Source organism: Gorilla gorilla, chromosome 2, assembly GCF_029281585.2.
Source record: "Gorilla gorilla gorilla isolate KB3781 chromosome 2, NHGRI_mGorGor1-v2.1_pri, whole genome shotgun sequence".
NCBI lineage: Eukaryota > Metazoa > Chordata > Mammalia > Primates > Hominidae > Gorilla > Gorilla gorilla.
In genome coordinates, this window is record NC_086017.1 from 154,014,766 (window position 1) to 154,035,028 (window position 20,263).

Here is a 20,263-nt window from a genome sequence, read left to right on the forward strand (position 1 = left end):
AGGGGATTACTATATTACACAAGATAGTTTCATTTAAGTTTTGCTATTGTTATTTACACAATGGTTAAAAAAATGCTGTCTGATTAATTCTGTTTAAAAACTAATTCAGAAGTAGAAAAAATTTAACAAGTTATTTAAATGAATTAACCAGTGGTTTGACTGAACACCTTTTTGAGACATCTTCTCAGCCAATCACTTCTTACACATCGTGGACACCAAATAATGAAGCACCTCTTTTTTTCCCCCCTACTGTCAGCTGTGCTGAGTGGGGTTGGGTGGCAGAGAAGGTAGATCTACCTGACCCAACCAGTTAGAAAAACTGCGTGATCTTTTCCGTCCTGAATATAACCTTCTGAGCCAGGGGATGAGATGAATCAAAAAGTGAGCTTTGTGATCTACATTTACAGTTTACTATGGGTTGAATATTTATCCCCTCCAAAACTCATGTTGAAATGTAATGCCCAGTGGGGCAGTATTGAGAAATGGAACCTTTAAGAGGTGATTGGGTCATGAGGGCTCTGCCCTCAAGAATGGATTCATCCATTCACAGATTAATGGATAAGTGGGTTAATGGATTAATGGGTAATCACGGGAGTGGGACTGACGGCTTTATAAGATAAGAGACCTGAGTTAGCATGCTCTGCCCCCCTTGCCATGTGATGCCCTGTGCTGTGTGGGGACTTTGCAGAGAGTCCCCACCAGCAAGAAGGCTCTCCCCAGATGTGGTCCCTTGACCTTGGACTTTTCAGCCTCCGTAACTATAAGAAATTCTTTTTCTTTATAAATTACTCAGTTTCAGGTATTCTGTTATAGGCAACACAAAACGGACTAAGACACTTCCAGCCAGAAAAGTGATGAGGTTATTTAAATAACGCTTCTGAGATTCGAGCCTTTCACGAAAATATTCTATCATGCTTTTGAAAAACACTCCCATTAAATAAATAAAAACAATGCACTACACACAATTCTAACCTACAATTACAAATAAAACATGTTAATTTTGTTTAAATGATAAAATTACAAAAAAAGCACTTATAAGCAGCAAAGGAAAGGAAAGACTCAATCAGGTCAGCCTTCTAGACATGATGTTATAATTATATGATCATTCACTGCCTTTTCTATGAATTAACCTTGGGGGTAGTATATTGGAAACTGAATTTTCTCAAGGAAGAGTATTTTAGGAACAAAGACATATTTTTGTTCTGCTGCAACTGAGCTTTAGGATAAATGTGACAGAATCACAGTGCCACAAATGTACTGGGGGCCATGTTACATCTGCAAATTGTTATAAATCACTAGGCAGACAAGAGGAAATTTCACTTAGATCCACTCTGCATTGGCAAATCCCAAGAGTGGACTGAGATGCTGTTTCATGTGGTATAGAGCCAGTTACTGTTAGCTGTCTCTAGTTATCATTCCACAGTCTTCCTGTCCTTCAGTCACTACAGCCAACCAAACACCATGTACTGCCATTTTTGCCTCCTAAGTATTTCTTGATCCACACCCTCCTCTTCATTTCTACCACCCTTCTCCACCTCCTCGACTTTGCCTGGACCATTGCAACAGTCTCTGAACTAGGCTCCCTGCTCACCTTCTCTAGGACGGGGGTTCTAGAGCCTCTGGTCCTGTCACGCCTGGCCTAAATTCAGTTGAGCGTTACCATCTCTGCAGCACACGGAAGCCAACTCAACCCTCCTGCCTCGTCTGTATAGAGGTCCCAACTCAAGGTTTTGGCTGCAGAAATAACACACATCTCTCCTGTGTATCTTTATTAATGGAGTTACCTCTGCTTGGGATGAGCTTGTCCTCCCTGCTGTCTCTAACTCCAACTCTTCCTTCAAGACTCGTCTTCGAGAGGCACAATCTCCTTTCAAAAGCTTTCCCTGATCACTTGTCCAGACTGGGCCAAAGAACTCAGAAGCCCACCCAGGACATTCATTAGCCAATTTACTTATCTGCCTTATTCTGTTCCCTCCCAGTACTTTTCTTTGCAGTTTTAATTTATCTTTGTATTCCAGGTGCCCAGCACATAGCCGGGGAGGAATCAATGTTTCTGAACAGAATTCAATGGCATTGATCTACACTGAATCAAACCAAGTATGATGGGGTGCTGTCTACCTATCCCCAGTGCTCCTCCTGTTCATTTTTTAACAGGGAAAAGCTCCCCAAACAGGTTTTCTCATTTTCTGCACTGCTCTAACCCAGAAGTATTCTGACTACGAAAACTATTCCTCTGGATAAAAGTGTTAGTCGGTGAGCTGGCAGCCAAGCTCTTCCAGTCAAACCCCTGGTAAATGAGTGATGCTCAATAGCCGCCGCCGGGGCTGCCCCTCCTGCACCCTCATGGAGGCAGCCACTACCCTGAATTTTGTGCTTATCATTTTTTTGTTTTTAGCTATAGGTTTATCACACACATATGCATCACTATGCGATATATTGTATAGGTCTACATGTTTTTAAATGTCATAAACGAAAGGGTACGGTGTGCATTTTTCTTTTCTTTTTTGTTTTGTTTTGTGTTGTTGAGACAAGGTCTCACTCTGTCGCCCAGGCTGGAGTGCAGTGGCATGGTCTTGGCTCACTGCAACTTCCATCTTCTGGGTTCAAGGGAACCTCCCACCTCAGCCTCCCAAGTAGCAGGGACTACAGGCAGACATGCACTACCAGGCGACATTAATTGTTTTGTATTTTTAGAGATAGGATTTTACCACGTTGCCCAGGCTGGTCTCGAACTCCTGAACTCAAATGATCCACCTGCCTTGGGCTCCCAAAGTGCTGGGATTACAGGCATGAGCCACCACGCTCAGCCTTTTTTTTTTTTTTTAACCCTCAACATTATAACTATGAGATTCATCCACTGTTTTCATTGCTTTATAGTGTGCACTATAACACAATTTAAGAATTCTCTTGTTGATAAACATTGGGCTATTTACTCTCTCCCACCCTCATTACAAACCATATTGCTGAGAACATTCTTGTATATGTCTTGCGGTGCAAAAGTGGTCGTATCAATTCACACACCTTTCAAAGGTTTATTCACTATGCAGCTTTCTTCTTTTGGGAATGCCTTTTCATGTCTTTTACCCCGTTTTTTTTCCTACTCGGTGGTTATCTTTTCCTTGTTAATTTTTAGGATTTCTTAATACGTTCTGGAACCTAGGCCTTTGTCAAATATATGTTATAAATATGTTTCCATTTGTGGCTTTTCTTTTCCCTCTCTTTCAGGGTATATTCTGATGAACAGAAATTCTCATCTAAGTTTCTCATTTAAGTTTCTAATCCATCTGTCATTGATTTTTTGTGTGATATTAGCTATGAATATAATTTCATTTTTCCATATGAATAAAAATAGTCTAGGCCCCATTTTTCAATGAGGCCATCCTTTTCCTGCTGACTGATGGTTCTCTGTGACAGGCCCAATCTGCAGATACATGTGGATATGTTTCTGGCCTCTCCTTGTTGTTTAATTAGCCATCTACCCATCACTCTTTTAAAACCACACTGTCTTAATTACAACAGCTTTCTGACAAGGTTCCATACATGGTAAAGCAAGTCTTCCTGCCAGGTTCTTCTCCTTCAGAACTGTCTTACTTTTGCCCCCTTCTTCCTATCCCCTTGCAATCCCATGCACATTTTAGAATTAGACTGCTAGGCTTAATGGAAAACCAGTTTTAATATTTTTAAATGATATTGAGTCTTCCTATTCATGAGCATTGTATATAGCTCCATTTATTTAGCTCTTTTAAAATATATTTTAGCAAGGTTTTATAATTTTCCCTATTAAGCACACTTTTATACTTATTCCTGAGCAGTATTTTTATTGCTTTTAAAATAAATTTTTTTCAAAATATAAACTTTTAAGTTCAAACTATCTAAGAAAAGACATTTGTGAATAAAATGATTTTTCCATTAAATAACATAAGTCCACAAGTCACACTTTAATCTGGTGAGGTATAAGGTTAAATTAATAAAGTTTCTAAATTCAAACCAACCTTGGATTCCTGATCATAGATTTTTTTTTATACATTGCTAAATTTGGCTTGCCAAGTTTTTTGTTTCAGGGTTTCTTTTTTATCATACTGATAAATGAGATTGGTCTCTAATATTATTTTCTTGTACTGTCCTTACCTTGTTTTTGTGTCAGGTTCATACTAGCTTTATAAAATTAGTTGTGGAACAATCCCTATTTTTCTCTGGAAGATTCTGTGCAGTATTAGAAATGTCTGTACCTCAAATATCTGTCAGAACTTTTCCTTCCTTGACAGGAAAACCTTTAATTACTGATTAAATTTCTTTAGTGATCATTTGGCAAATATGGCTTTTTCTTTCTCCTGTGTCCATTTTTGCTTGAAAAAAATAGTTTCTCCAGTTGCTGGATGTAGTGTTCTCTATTTGTCTATTAGACCAAGCCTGTTCATTGTTTTTCAAATCTTCTACCTCCTAATTTCCCAACTTTCTCTCATTAACAGTTAGTTAATCTGTTAATTATTGAAAGAGATGTGTTAAAAATCTCTACTACAATAATGAACTTTGTAGATCTGCCTTTCTTAATTTTTTTAATTTTTTTGCTTCATATAATCTTATGTACAAGTTTACAAGTTTACAATTTTACAATTATTACATCTGCCTGATAAATTGCATCGTTTATCATTTATATAGCAACTATTTCTGGTAATGCTTTCTGCCTAAAATTCATTTTTTCCTAATATCAATGAAGCTATGCCAATTTTCCTTCAATTAGTGTTTGCTTCTAATCATTTTTATATCCTTTTATTTTCAAACTCTCTGTTTTTATTTTGGGGGGATGTCTCTTGTAAACAACATATAACTGGATTTTGTTTTGTTATTTAGTATAACACTGTTTTCTATTAATTATTTGGTCCATTTGTATTTATATTGATTACAGTTATATTTATAGATATACCTATATATATCTAGATGGTAGATACATTTCTACCATCTTATCTTGTGCTTTTTGTTTGTCTTTTGAGACAGGGTCTTGCTCTGTCACCCAGGCTGGAGTGCAGTGGCACGATTATAGCTCAGTGTGGCATCGATCTCCTGGGCTCAAGTGATCCTCCGCCTCAGCCTCCTGAGTAGCTGGGACTACAGGTGCATGCCACCATTCCCAGTTAATTTTTTTTTAAAAATTTTACAGATGGTATCTTACCATGTTGCCCAGGCTGGTGTCAAATTCCTGGGCTCAACTGATCCTCCAACCTCAGGCTCTCAGAGTGCTGGGATTATAGGCTTGAGCCATCACACCTGCTTTGTCATGCTTTTGAAAATATTTCTCATTTTTTCTTTTCTTACTTTCTTTTGCACTGAATTTTTTGTCACTTAATGTTTCCTTCCACTGTTTTGCAAGTTAAAAACTATATTTCTACTTTTCTCAGAGGTCATTCCAAATTTAACATCAACATTTTCTTTAGCATATTATAAAGTTAATATCTTCACCCTATGCTCAACTGTTCTTTGGAATGCTTCCTCTTGCATGTCAGTCCTTTATTCTGTGATCATTGTCTTTCTGCATCCAGTACATGAGGATGCAGTGAGGGTCTGCTGGTAAATAATATTATCAGATTTCCTTCAGAATCTCTAGTCTGAATTCATTCAAGACTTATATTTCTCAATTCCCTAATTCTTTCTGTAACTGTCTTATCAGCTATTTGACAGCTATATGTACTAAGTTTCTTGTTTTAAATTATTATGTCTGTGTTCTGGGAATTCTATTTGATTCCTTGTTAAATCTGTTTGATCATTTCTGAAAGATTCTTGTTGCTTAGTCATACTTTCAATGGCCAGCACTTTGTAGGCTATTGAATGAATTTCTTTAAGCATACTGATTTTACATTCTGTATCTAATAATTTTAAGATATATAACCTCTGTGGGTCTGATTATACTGTTTGTTTCTACTGACTCTGCTTATCTTGGCTTTCCTTTCAGTTTTGTGATTTTTTGATTGGGAGCTTACGTTCCTTGAAACTTTATAAGGATTCTGAAGCTTAAGTTCAGATGCATTCTTCCAGAGATTTCTGTTTCCATCTGTCAGCTCCTGCGGGCATTATCAACTTGGAAGCTTTAAACTAAATTCTTGACCTGTTTTTTGGGGGACAGTCAGGCAGTGTAAATTCTAACCCCAAATGTTGGCTGGTTTTTGGTTAGAAATTCTCATCGGAGACTATCCTTTCCTTCACCAAAAGCCAAGGCAAAACCAGCCAGTTTTCCTTACTATCTCCCTTAGGGAAGGGAGAAAGTTAGCTTACTTATATTGGTGTCAGCTTCTCTGGGTCCCTTTTCTACACATGCTGTGGTCTTTGCTCCGAACCCCCCTGGCCTGGACCCTGAGCTTTGTCTCTTGTCTGCAAGCACAGTCTGTTAGAACGAAGTGCTAGGCTTCCAGGAACTGGCACATGCCCCGGGGGAGCTGCCACCTTCAGCATGTGCTTCTCTCTCTGGCTTTCGGCTTCTTACTACTTTTGACCTCTGATGACTTCTCTTATTTTTTGACAACTCAGCGATGCTTTCAAAATTTTTTCTTAATCTTTAGGAATGTTGTTTAGTGTTTATTCTATAAAGTTTTTAAGGATATCTTATCTTGCATATTGCTAGAAAATGAAGCTTGAAATTACTTTTTAAAGGTATTTGGATATGAAGAGGAGAGACATGGAAGAAAAGTTAGAGCAGGACAGAGTCAATAGAGTTTAAAACTTTTTTTTTTAATTTGGGAGAACTTAGGTTTATAGGCTATGGGGAAGGAATAAAAAGGGAGGTAGAGGATAAACATGAAGAAAAAGAGGAGGGTAATAAATGGAGGAAAGTTTCAAGGGTAAAAAGGAGGTCCAAAGGAAGACACAGATTAATGTGTTGGCTTTCAATAGGGTGTGTAGTCCCCAACAATGTCCACATCCTAATCCCTGGACCCTGTAAATATGTTTCTTTATAAGGCAAAGGGGCTTTGCAGATGTGAGTAAGACTCTTCAGAAGGGGAGAGTGTCCTTTATTACCTAAGTAGGCCCTAAATGTAACCACAAGTGTCCTTATAAGAGGGAGATTTGACTAAGAAGAGGAGACAGAAGCAGCGACTGAAGTGACACGCTTTGCCGGTGAAGGAAGAGGGCTACAAGCCAAGGCATGCAGGCAGACTCTAGGAGCGGGAAAAGCCAAGGAAACAGATTCCCTTTCAGAGCTTTCAGAAGGTAACAGCCCTGCCGACACTTTGACTTTAGTCCAGTGAAACTGACTTCAGACTTCTGGCTTCCAGAACTGTAAGAGAATACATTTGTGCTGTTTTAAGTAGCTGCACGTGTGGCAATTTGTTACAGCAGCAATGGGAAAAGAATTATCTAGGAACTTAGAAATAGGCCCTTCTCCAATATATTCATCTGTAAACCAAATTTGGGTGTGGTTATGCTTAAATTATAACTACTATCTTGTATGTATTAAAACATTCTTAATATTATCAATGTAAATGTAAATGAAATAGAAAATATCCTCCTTTAACTCAAATATGTCAATGAAAAATCATAGTAATGCATATTAAATCAAGTGATGCATATAATCTAATTATGTTTAAGCAACAGAGTAGAAAAGGGTATTTAAATTGGCATAATGGTGACTTGAAGGCAAGCTGCAGTAATTTCAGCTGTTGCTTTTACTAACATTGTAAGTGAAGTTATGAAATATCTTGCACCAAAATACAGTTATATATTGCACCAGAATTACACCAGGAATAGTTATATATTGCAGTTATATAAATACAGTTACATAATTGCACCAGAAATACAGTTATATATTGCAGCAGAGTTAAGTAACTTGCTCAATGTCACACAGTTATTAAGTGGCAGAACTCTTGGCTCCATAAATGTTTGTTGAATAAATACATGGTGCCTTCAAGGTCCACTTAGCAAAAATTTGGATAGCAATGTGAAGGGGAGGCATAAGGCCTCAAACAGTCCAGGACAGATCTGTGATAAGGTAAAATCATTTGGGTTTGTCGTAAACTTCTGGGTCTCCTTGTCTGGATCCCCAGTATTAAGCCCCCTGGTTGTTTTTGTTTTGTTTTGTTTTCAGAATTTTCCCATTCCACTCTGATGCTTGATCTCATTCTTACAGGGCAGTGATGTATCCAGGTACCTGGCTCTGCATCTGACCCTGGGGTATCACCAGCTCTACTTGTTTCTGTTTGGCTGTTGACACTCCTGTTAATGTTGCCTCAGGGCCTGGGTTGGCTATTCTTTTTTGGTGGTGCTGTCTCCATGGTTATGGGACTTGTAGTGGTTTGGATCTGTGTCCCTGCCCAAATGTAATATAATCCCCAATGTTGAGGAGAAGCGTGGTGGGAGATGACTGGATCATCAGGGCGGTTTCTCATGGTTTAACACCATCCACCTTGGCAACAGTGAGCTCTCTGCTCTCTGGTCGTTTAAAAGCATGTGGCACCTCCCCCCGACCTTATTTCTACTCTGGCCATGTGATGTGTGTGCTCCCTCTTTCCTTTCCACCATGATTGTACATTTCCTGAGGCCTCCCCAGAAGCAGAAGCCTCATGCTTCCTGTACAACATGCAGAACCCTGAGCCAATTAAACCTCTTTTTTTAAATAAATTACCCAGTCTCAGGTATTTCTTTATAGCAGTGCGAGAACTAATAGAGGACCCAATAATTTAACAAAACAACAACATAAAATCTTCCAGAAAACAAATGTGATTGGGAAACTGAACAAGAAACAAGTTTAGAGCCATAAAACTATTAAAGACATAAATAGGTGCTACTTACGCAGGTGGACTATCACCACAATACTTTCCAATTCTTCTAGCATCGTTGACTTCCCCGCCATTAAACACAGCCACATAATCATATCGGCAGTAGTTATCTCGCTCCACATCAAACTTCTCAAACTTTAATTCTATAAGCTTTAGAGAAAGCACAATAGAAGTGTCAAATATTAATAGCATTGTTGAATAACCTCAAATGGAATTCTTCCTCTCCCCAGATTTGGAGGATACTACGATTTTCCTTTGTAAAAAAAAGTATGCATTATGTTTAAGTGCTTTTTGTTGCATATTTCTTATTTAGTTGAAAAAAACTGTGGTATTCTTTCGCTTTTAATTGTAATCTTTCCAAAAGATCTTCTCAAACTCAGATCAACTCTAGTTAGGATATTCAACTTAAGAATTCTGTTCACTTACAGCTACAAAAGTATGGGAACATTATGTAACACTAGCAACCTACTTTAAGTCTATAATTGGTTTTGAAGATCTATTGTACAGCATGGTAACTATAGTTAATAATAACATATAATAAACTTCAAAATTGCTGAGACTAAATTTTTTTTTTTTGACAGTTTCACTCTTGTTGCCCAGGCTGGAGTGCAGTGGTGCAATGTCAGCTCACTGCAACCTCTGCCTCCCGGGTTCAAGCAATTATCCTGCCTCAGCCTCCTGAGTAGCTGGAGTTTCAGGTGCCCGCCACCACACTCAGCTAATTTTTGTATTTTTAGTACAGACGGGATTTCACCATGTTGGCCAGTCTGCTCTCAAACTCCTGACCTCAAGTAATCCACCTGCCTCGGCCTCCCAAAGTGCTGGGATTACAGGCATGAGCCACCATGCCCAGCCGAGAGTAAATCTTAAATGTGAACACCACCTTCCACACACAAACAAAATAATAACTATGTGAGGTGGATATGTTAATTACTTTGATTGTGGTAATCATTTCACAATGTATACATATATCAAAATATAATGCTGCACATGATAAATATATATAATTTTCACTTGTCAACTATACCTCAATAAAGCTGCAGAGAAAAAGAAAAAGAAAGAGAAAAACAAAATTGTAATTGGATAACTGGATGTGTGTTATAGTGGGAAAAGGGGCTACATACCTTAATAGAAGCTAATAGAAATAAAAAGTATTATCTAAGATGCTCCTTATACTACTGTATGTCAGGGAGTAGTAGTGTGTGTGCATATATGTGTAGGAGGGTGAGCTGAGTGGATAGAGTTGTTCCCCTTTTGAGGGAAGGAGACTGACATTTCTATCAGATGTAAAGAAGTCAAATTTTCAGGACCAGTTATTCAGGGAAGTGGAATTGATGGCAGTGTCTTCTTGAAGTATGTTTGAAATGTGTGATACCGTGCACGGCCTAATCAGGGTGTGGTTATTTTTGAAGAGGTTGCATAGAAGCACTGATCTACAAAGTCAGTGTTAGGTTTTTAGTATTTCTCAATTTTTTGCACTAGCACCAATAATAGCGTCCTAAATTATTCAAGTGAATAGGAAATTTTGATTAAATAGGCAATCAATCATTCCCCATACAAGCAAATGTTTAAAAGAACATTTCCAACATGTGAATCAAAGGAAATCTCACTGGATTTATTATTACCTATGACAGCTGGTACCCAATCTTGCTGAGCAGCAAGTGGGCAAGAACCCTCCTTGCTACTTCAGGGAAGATAAAGGACATTAATTCCTATTAGCTAGAGAAGACTCAAACACAGTAATCCAGGTGAAGATGATAATAGCAACAGCATCACAGATGGACACAAAGGTAATTTTGGCTTTGACCATAATTTCCACACATCTTCGTACTGAACTACCTTTTAAAAAGTCAGTGCCAGTGATAGGTGAATAATGCTTATTCATACTTAACACGGCTTTAAATTGTATTAAAATATTTCCTCTTTGGGTCCAGTGACTTCTCACCACTTACTAATAAAATGCTTTCCAGGTTATTAAAAAAATTGGCGAACTTTTTCTACTTAGAAATTAGTCACAAAGGCTGGGCGTGGTGGCTCACGCCTGTAATCCCAGCACTTTGGGAGGCCGAGGCAGGCAGATCATGAGGTCAGGAGATCGAGACCATTCTGGCCAACACGGTGAAACCCCATCTCCACTAAAAATACAAAAAATTAGCCGGGCATGGTGGCAGGTTCCTGTAGTCCCAACTACTCAGGAGGCTGAGGCAGGAGAATGGACCGAACCCGGGAGGTGGAAGTTGCAGTGAGCCGAAATCGCACCACTGCACTCCAGCCTAGGTGACAGAGCAAGACTCCGTCTCAAAAAAAAAAAAAAAAGAAATTAGTCACAAAAACTTTTGCAGAGAAGATTAAAAAAAGTAAAGAAGAAGATAAAGGAAAAGAACTGTGGTAACAAATGAAGGTAAGGTAATTCTTTAATAGAAGAAAATTCCAATAAAATTCCTTCAATACAATAATTCCCTTGCATAGAAACTATTTAGGACTTAATTTTCCCATTATATTTTTCTCCTTTGAGAAACTGCCAGTGATTTCAAACACAGTGATTAAGAACTCAATTGACTGAAGCCAAAAATCACATTAAAATCAAATAAAAATCAAACTTAACATTTAAATGATCAAAGGGAAGAACAATGGAAAAGAGATGCTTAACTGTAATCTGCAAGTATAATTAAGTTGGAATTATTTGGTCAAATATATTTACAAATGTCACAGAGGAAATGATCAATACAATTTCAAGAATTACATATGGTTTAAATGTTTCAGAAACATAATTTTTAAAATTACTTTATAAAACATTCAACAGACTTATAAAATCTTCCATTATTAAATAAATGGCCATATATTTCTTCTTAAAAATAAAACCAAGTTTTGGAATTATGATCACTGTTTATGTCTGTATATATGTGTATATGTTCAAATCACTAACTTGCATGGTATATTAGCTTAAATAATTTTCTACAAAAAAAGAAATATATGACAAATGGTATCTGTTCAAGCTATATGAAAGGTTAATTTAGAAAAGTTTTTTTAAAAACAGTATCATAATGTTTACCTCATAGTGTTTGGGTTAAAGTCTATAGTGTTTCTAATAGTAATAATTTTTATAAAGTTATCTTTAAAGGTCCACAAAGTAGATTTCATGCGTTTCTATGCTAAGTTCTTTCCTGCAATTAATATGTGAAACTGGTTCCCAGAAAGGGTAAAAAGTTGTATATGTAACCACAAATTAATAAATACTGGAAAAGTCGACCTTCTCTGTTGATTATTTCAGAACAATGAATAAAGCTTTTTGTGGGAAACCTGCACATATTTTATTTTAAATGACAACCAAAAACACCCTAAAGCAGACCAGCTTGTTCTTTGAAGAGATAATGTGGCTTGCTTTTGTTGGCTTTGTTGAGGCAAAGCATCCACACTTTTTTATTTAGTCACTAGAATAACTATTATCAGGACATGATGGGTTTGTGATGGGAGCAAATGGTAACCTGAAATGTCCATGGACCTGGGGATTTTTATCCTCCCACAGTTAGTCGCTGCTGCTTATAACATCCACTGCAGGGTTAAACAATCCTATGTGGGATTTGCTTACCATTTGTATTTTTAAAACTGTTTTGAAAATTGTCATTATATAGCAGGAAATTAAATCCATGAATTTGCAACTCAAAAAAATGCAAAGGCTAGGCCGGGCACGGTGGCTCACATCTGTAATCCCAGCATTTTGGGAGGCTAAGGCAGACGGATCTCCTGAGGTCGGGAGTTTGAGACCAGCCTGAACAACATGGAGAAACTCTGTCTCTACTAAAAAAATACAAAATTAGCCGGGCGTGGTGGCGCATGCCTGTAATCTCAGCTACTCGTGAGGCTGAGGCGGGAGAATCGCTTGAACCCAGGAGGCGGAGGTTGCGGTGAGCTGAGATCGCACCATTGCACTCCAGACAGGGCGACAAGAGCGAAACTCTGTCTCAAAAAAAAAAAAAAAAAAAATCTGGGGTCTTCGCATGAAGAAATACCTGTGTCCAGGAGCCTTCCTCTTCTTGTATCCCTTAGCTCTCGAATAGCCCCCACAACAGGAGGCTCTTGAGAGTTGGTGGGCCCCCCACACTGGGCAATTCACACATGCATGCTTTCTTCACACTTCCAGGGAATCTCACCTGATTCTTTGGGGCTACAATGTGCCACACACAAGTGACTCCTGCAGGGTAATCCCGGTCTGGCCAGTTGGGGGTTTTAAAAGAGCCGGAAGGTCTGTCAAGGCGTCCTCCACAATACTGATCCCCTTCAAGTATTAAACAAGGAAAAAAGCCCACAAGTTTATGTAGGTTACAGCAATACAACCATGTGGAGATTAGGAATGTGGGATCTTTGGTGAGAGTACAGTAAATAAAGGCAACAGCAGAAGCGCTTACATTTTCTCTTAAACATATGGTTACATACATAACCCCCCAACACACACAATGAATGATCTCTGTTACCTGACATAGCATATCAACACGAGAGAGGGGAGAAGTGGACTCAGGGCCTCTTTTCTTTTTTTTTGCCTTAGACAAGGAAGATAAAACATTTGAATATGCACTCACTCAGAAAGCTTGCAGGCCAAAAAATCATAGAGATGTTAAGGCTCCTCAAGGCATTGGTATTTAGTAAACACCCAGGGATAAAATTTGAATTAGTTGATATAGACAGCTCTCATTACTAGAAAACTTCCCATGATATATATATAATATGTATATAATATATATGTTTTAAGAATAAATTTTGTTTGTAAAAATAATATTTATAAATTTTCAGCAATACAGAAAGGCATAAGGAAGAAAGCAAAAATCTACCCCCAAATCCCCAGTTTTAGCCACCAAAAACTCATCAAAATTAATAGGTGACAAATATCATTTCAGGCATCTGTACTCATAAGTTGCATATGTACCTGTAGGTTGGCAGAAATAATGTAAGAATTATTTTAATGTGAAGTTCTAAATTTAATTTTACTTGAATGTAAATAACAAATAAAAACTGAACTGAAACTAAAATAATTATACTTCAATGGAATATTTCTTTGACACAGAATATAACCATTCTTAAATCAAACTTCTAAATTTAAGAAAATGTATTATAAAAATGGAGGTTGGAATAATTTCTAAATCTCCATTAATGAAAAATTTCAAGTATATACAAAGTAAGTAGAATAATATAATGACCTCCTACATATCCATTACCCAGTTACAATAATAGTCATCATTCTATTATTCTATCTGTATTGCTACCCAATCCCCACGACCTGCTTCATTGTTTTTATTATTATTATTTTACAGGTTTTGGGGAGAGAAATTCACATACTCTGAAATGCACAAATCTTAGCTGTACAAATTTGAAAAATGGATATACCTGTGTAAACCACACTCCTATGATGATATAGAATCCATTTCCCACTAAATTTGTGCATCCCTTCCCATCCTGCCAGTTCTCTACACTACTTTTCTGAAAAACTTCCCATTAGATGAGTTTAATTTTAGAGCTCCATATAAATTTGTTTACCCATTCTCCTGCTGATGGGTGGTTTCTAGTCTGGACTATTGTGAATGAAGCTGCTATGAACAGTTTTGTACACATTTGTTTGTACATGTATCTTCATTTCTCTTATATAAATACCCAGGACTGCAACTGCTGGGCCAAGAGTCGATGTAAATATTTAACTTCATAAAAAACTACTGGAACTTCTCCAAGTAGTTTTACACCTCTCTCGAGTATGAACACTTCGGTTGCTTTACATCCTTGCTACCACTTGGTGGTGTCAGTTTTTCTAGCCAACATGGTGGGTAAGTAATGGCATCTCACTGTAATTTTAATTTGCATTTCCCTGATGACTAATGAGAGATACTGAGTAGTTTTTCATGCACTTATTGGCCATTCATATTTTCCTCTGTGAAGTGTCCAAGTGTTTTGCCAATTTTTATACTTACTGGAATCTTTACCTTTTTATCGTTGAGTTGTATGAGTTCTTTGTATATTCTGAATACAAGTTCCTCACCAGATATTTTTGTGAATATTTTCTCCCCTTCTGTAGGCTATTTGTATTTGTAACCATGTTTTTTAATAAGTATTAGTTTTAATTTTAATGAAGTTTTATATTTTTCCTTTTACTTTCAACCAACTTGGTCTTTGTATTTCAAGTGCTTTCTTATAGACAACATATAGTTGGGTCCGGCTTTTCAATCCATTCTAACAATAACTGTCTTCTAATCAGAGTATTTAATAATTTACATTTAATATATTTATTGATCTTCTTGGATTTAATGTGCCATTTACTACTTTTTTCTATTTGCTTTACCTTTCTTTTATTCCATCTATTTTTCCTTCTAGCCTTCTTTGAGTTAGTTGGATAATTTTAGTATTCTATTTTAATCTTTTGGCTTTTAGTGATAACTCCTGCATTTTTAATGGGTTCTCTATGGATTATAATATGCATGTTTAAGTTATCAAAATTTACTTAGAGTTAATATTGTACTTCACGTGTTGTATATGTATGTGCAACAGTGTAATTACATTTATGTGTCCATCCTTTGGTTGTCAAACATATTACATCACACACTATATATTCCACAACACAGTGCTAAGGTTTTTTTGTTTTGAACAGATACATGTAAAGAAATTAAGAGAAGAAAAGAAAATAACATATACCCTTTTCTATTGACTATTTCCAATGACCTTCATTCCTTCTGTTACTTTCATTTTACAAGGTCATTTCCCTCAACCTGAGGAATTCTCTTCAATATTTCTACCAGTGCAAGTATAAAAATGTCTTTCAGAGATTTTTAGTGTTTATCTGAAAATGTCTTTATTTTACTTACATTCTTGAAGGCGGGCTATAGAATAGAGGTTGACAGTTTTATTCCAGTGCTTTAAAAATACTATGACAGGCCAGGGGCAGTGGCTCACACCTGTAATCCTAACACTTTGGGAGGCCGAGGTGGGCAGATCAACCTGAGGTCAGGAGTTCGAAACCAGCCTGGTCAACATGGTGAAACCCCGTCTCTACTAAAAATAGAAAAATTAGCCAGGCATGGTGGCGCATGCCTGTAATACCAGCTGCTTGAGAGGTTGAGGCACAAGAATCGCTTGAACCTGGGAGGTGGAGGTTGCAGTGAGCCGAGATAGCACCACTGCACTCCAGCCTGGTCAACAAGAGTGAAACTCAGTCTCAAAAAAAAATACTATGACACTGCCTTCTGGCTTCCAATGTTTCTGAGGAAATGGAAGCCATCATTTTTATCACTGTTCTTCTGTATGGAATTTAGTTTCATCTGATTGATTTCAAGATTTTCTCTGTCTTTAAATTTCTGTAATTTAATTATAATGTGCATGGGGGTGCTTCATTTTTATTTGTCCTGTGGAGTTTGTTGACCCTCTTGACTCTATTTTTCTTATTTTCATTATTTATTTTTTAGATGGAATCTCGCTCTGTTGCCCAGGCTGGAGGGCAGTGGCGCAATCTCGGCTCCCTGCAACCTCTGCCTGCAGGTTCAAGCGATTCTCCTGCCTCGGCCTCACGAGTAGGTGGGATTACATGAGTGCACCACCATGCCTGGCTAATTTTTTTGTATTTTTAGCAGAGACGGGGTGTCACCATGTTGGCCGGGCTGGTCTTGAACTCCTGATCTCAGGTGATCTGCCTGCCTTGGCCTCCCAAAGTGTTGGGATTACAGGCATGAGCCACTACGCTCAGCCCCTCTTGACTCTGTAAGTTGATATTTTTCACTGTATTTGAGCAGAGTCAAGTCATTATATCTTTAAATATTTTTTCACTTTATTATCACTTTCTGGGACAAAAATTACAGATGTTAGACCACTTGATATTGTCTCACTGGTTTCTCGAGCTCTTTTTCTTCAATCTTTTTCCTCCTTTTTCTTCAGATTGAGTAATTTCTATTTAAGTTCACTGACTCTTTTTTTCTGCCATCTCCAATCTACTTGTGAGTACAATAGGTAAATTTTAAAATTTCAGATCCTGTTTCTTTTATCTCTAGAATTATTACTTTATTTTTTAATAGTTCCTGTTTCTCTTCTGAGATTCTCAATTTGTTTATTTATTATGCACATATTTCCCTTTATAAATCCTGAAACAAACATGTAATAGCAGCTTTAAAGTACTTGTTTGCTAATTGCAACATGTGAGTTACCTTGAGATCAGTTCTTATTGACTGCTTTTGTCCTTGAATAGGGACACACTTTTCCTGTTTCATTACATAACTACAGACTGGACATTATGCATGATACATTATACTCTAGATTCTGTTGTGTTCTGATAAAAATAATTTTGTTCTAGCAGGCATTTAACTTGGCTAGACTCAAACTTAAAGTCTGTTTCCCTGGCAGCAGGCAGCAGCTGTAATCTCTTTTCAGTTCTTTCATTTTTCAGCTGATGCTTTTGTGCCAGGCCAACTGGGCTCTCCTCCACACATGTAGAGTTTAGCTGTCAGACTAAGATTTCAGTAGATTTTATACGAATATTTTGTGCCTCAATTCTGTAACTCCCTGCCTGGATTTCCTCCCCAACATTCTGGCTGCTCTTTCAGCCCCAGATTCTGTCCTCTGACCTTTCAAGTAAAAATGTTGCACTACAGTCCAATCCAAAAGCAGATTATGGACTGCTCTTAGGTAAAAGGCTGAAAACATACAAATATTGCCCACTGCAGTGATCTTTCAAAAGTAGAGATTTCTACGCTTGGGAGCTCACTATATCTCATATATCTGTGTGTGGGTATATATATATTTGTTGTTGTTTGAGACAGGGTCTCACTCTGCCACCCAGGCTGCAGCACAGTGGCATGATCACGGCTCACTGCAGCAGTGACCTCCCTGGGCTCAGGTGATTCTCCTACCTCAGCCTCCCAAGTGGCTGGGACAACAGGTGTGTGCCACCACACCCAGATAATTTTTGTATTTTTTGTAGAGATGGGGTTTCACCATTTTGCCCAGGCTGGTCTTGAACTCCTGAGCTCAAGAGATCCACCTGCCCTTGGTCCCCCAGTGTTGGGATTACAGGCATGAGCCACCGTGCCTGGCCTCCACTTTTATTTTTTAAAAGTTATTGTATAAGTACTCAAATAAAAGCAAGCACACATAGAAAGGTATGGGAACCACTGGCCATGGCTATTTCTGGAGAAGGGACTATGGAGTGGTGAAGGGGTGTGTTTGCATATTTGCATGTGTGCTTATGTACGTAAGCTCCACATTTTTACTCTATGAATTTCTATACTTGATTTTTTACAAGAATGCATGTGGACTTAAATTAAAAGGCTGATTTTTTGTATTGGTCTCATCATGGTTTGATGGCATTCACTAGCTCTTTGAGAACCACTCTTAAGCTTTAAAGGAGTAAATAAACATCAAGTGTCAAGAACAGTGAACCAACATTACTGTTGTTATTGCCATTATGTGGAAACAGTACCTCTTTCGTTTGGTTCAGCAGCGGAGAACATGGCCATGAAGCCATTGCCAGCTGTGTTGGCATCAGAAATCATCTGCACCATCATCTTGTTGCCACTGGACACAAGGGCTCCAGGCCGGAAAGTGCCACAGAAGCGGCCAATGCGCTGGCCATTGGCATGGCCATTGTACACATCCACAAAGTCATAGCGGCACAGGTTGTCACTCTCGAGGTCTATGAATCGGAAATTGAGAACGACTACTTTTCCTTCGGGAACCTGCCAAGAAAAGCGCCAGTTAGAAAACTGTCATGAAAACAGTATCTGAGGCTTTGACATCTAGTCACTTACTTAAGTGTGTAAAGTATAATATCCAAGATAATGCTTTTTCCTCTCTCATATCTGAACTAACCCAAGGGAAGTTTTCTAGCATATTGCATTCCTAAAAAATTTAAGTACTTATTTTCTTTTGACAAATTCTGCAATTCTCCAGGATTCACAATCTTATTCCTTAAGAACTTACCTCAACAAAGCTGCAAAATATTAGATCAGTATTATTAATAGATGAGTCATTGCTTAGAATGAATACCAGTCCTGATTGGACCTTAGCATATATTTGCATATTCTAATACCTAGAGATATTGCTTAGCAAAGAAACATTTAAAAATATTTCTTGGCCAGGCACGGTGGCTCACATCTGTAATCCCAGCACTTTGGGAGGCCGAGGCGGGCGGATCACAAGGTCAGGAGATCGAGACCATCCTGGCTAACACGGTGAAACCCCATCTCTACTAAAAATACAAAAGATTAGCCGGGTGTGGTGGCAGGCGCCTGTAGTCCCAGCTACTCGGGAGGCTGAGGCAGGAGAATGGCGTGAACCCGGGAGGCGGAGCTTGCAGTGAGCCGAGATCGCGCCACAGCACTCCAGCCTGGGTGACAGAGCGAGACTCCACCTCAAAAAAAAAAATCATTTCTTACAAATAATACAGTAGGACGCACTCAATGCCTGTGTATAGAATGTTTCTACGAAGTTCAAAATAGAGGATTTATTTGGCAATTGTGTAGTTAATTTACAGATAATTCATTTTGGGTCCTGAAACATCCAGATGAACTACCGATACTGACTAAACGAACTGAGTAATTGCTGAATCATCTCTTCTGAATGTCACTAAGTTTTTTGCTCATTTGTTTTCCAGGTGAAGACTTTATATGTCAGGAAGCCTTGAGACACGATGCGCTAATGAAGAAAAAGATAAGCTTTCATTTTATCATAATATTTTATTTATCATAATTTCCCATAAAATTCTTAATGATGGTTCCTTCCTTATTCCCTGAGTAGGTAGAAAAAATGGCTATAAAAGCATTTGGTAGGATTCTCAGGTTACCAAAGCCCCATTTCTTTCCCAGTTCATACCACCTTTTAATTTCTTCATTCAAGTTGTTCAGTCATAAAGTCTTGATCATAATTGTTTTACTCCTTTAATCAGATGAGGTCTCCACTGAATAGTGGAGAATTCCATTCTGTAAAAACTTACATATAACAAAACTCAGTGATTAAAAAAATCAAACACACACAATCAAAAGTGGTTGGTTTATATTCATCTTAATTAACTATTTCAGACTCAAAGGTCAATAGATGCTTTGACATTAATACGGCTTCCCCATGTTGGTAAGTACAGTGCCATACGTTTTATTTTCCTATGGTAAGATGAAGTGTTTTCAGTGCTATTTGCTTTTTGTGTCAAACACATCTACACTTCATCGTAGAAATTATAATGGCATAGTCCCCAAAAGGGACACGTTTGGATTTGCCATCGTTGCATTCTAATTCCTAGAAGCTTGTCTCAGTGGTGTGAATATCAGAGTTCCAAAGAACTTAGAACAGCTTAAGAAGCTAATAACAGAAAGAACAATTTAAATTTTAAACATTGTCACCAAGATGTCTGTTGTAGAACTTCCTGTCTTTTGCTTTGTTTTTTGTTTTGCACACAACCTCTATTTGTACAATAATCAGAAAGTTATCAAAATATGATGCCACATCTGTAATCTTAAATATAAGCAGGCTCTCTATGAATCACC

General features: G+C 37.8%; 1 protein-coding gene across 1 annotated transcript in view; it reads right to left on the reverse strand.

Annotated features, from left to right (window-relative positions):
* Positions 1–20,263, reverse strand: part of PCOLCE2 (procollagen C-endopeptidase enhancer 2) — a 72,354-nt gene that overhangs the window by 12,938 nt on the left and 39,153 nt on the right. The window contains exons 3-5 of the mRNA XM_019024857.4: positions 18,208–18,463; positions 12,917–13,041; positions 8,779–8,915 (exon numbers count right to left, since the gene is read on the reverse strand). Coding sequence (XP_018880402.1) covers positions 8,779–8,915; positions 12,917–13,041; positions 18,208–18,463 — 518 coding nt within the window. The remainder of the gene's footprint in view (positions 1–8,778; positions 8,916–12,916; positions 13,042–18,207; positions 18,464–20,263) is intronic.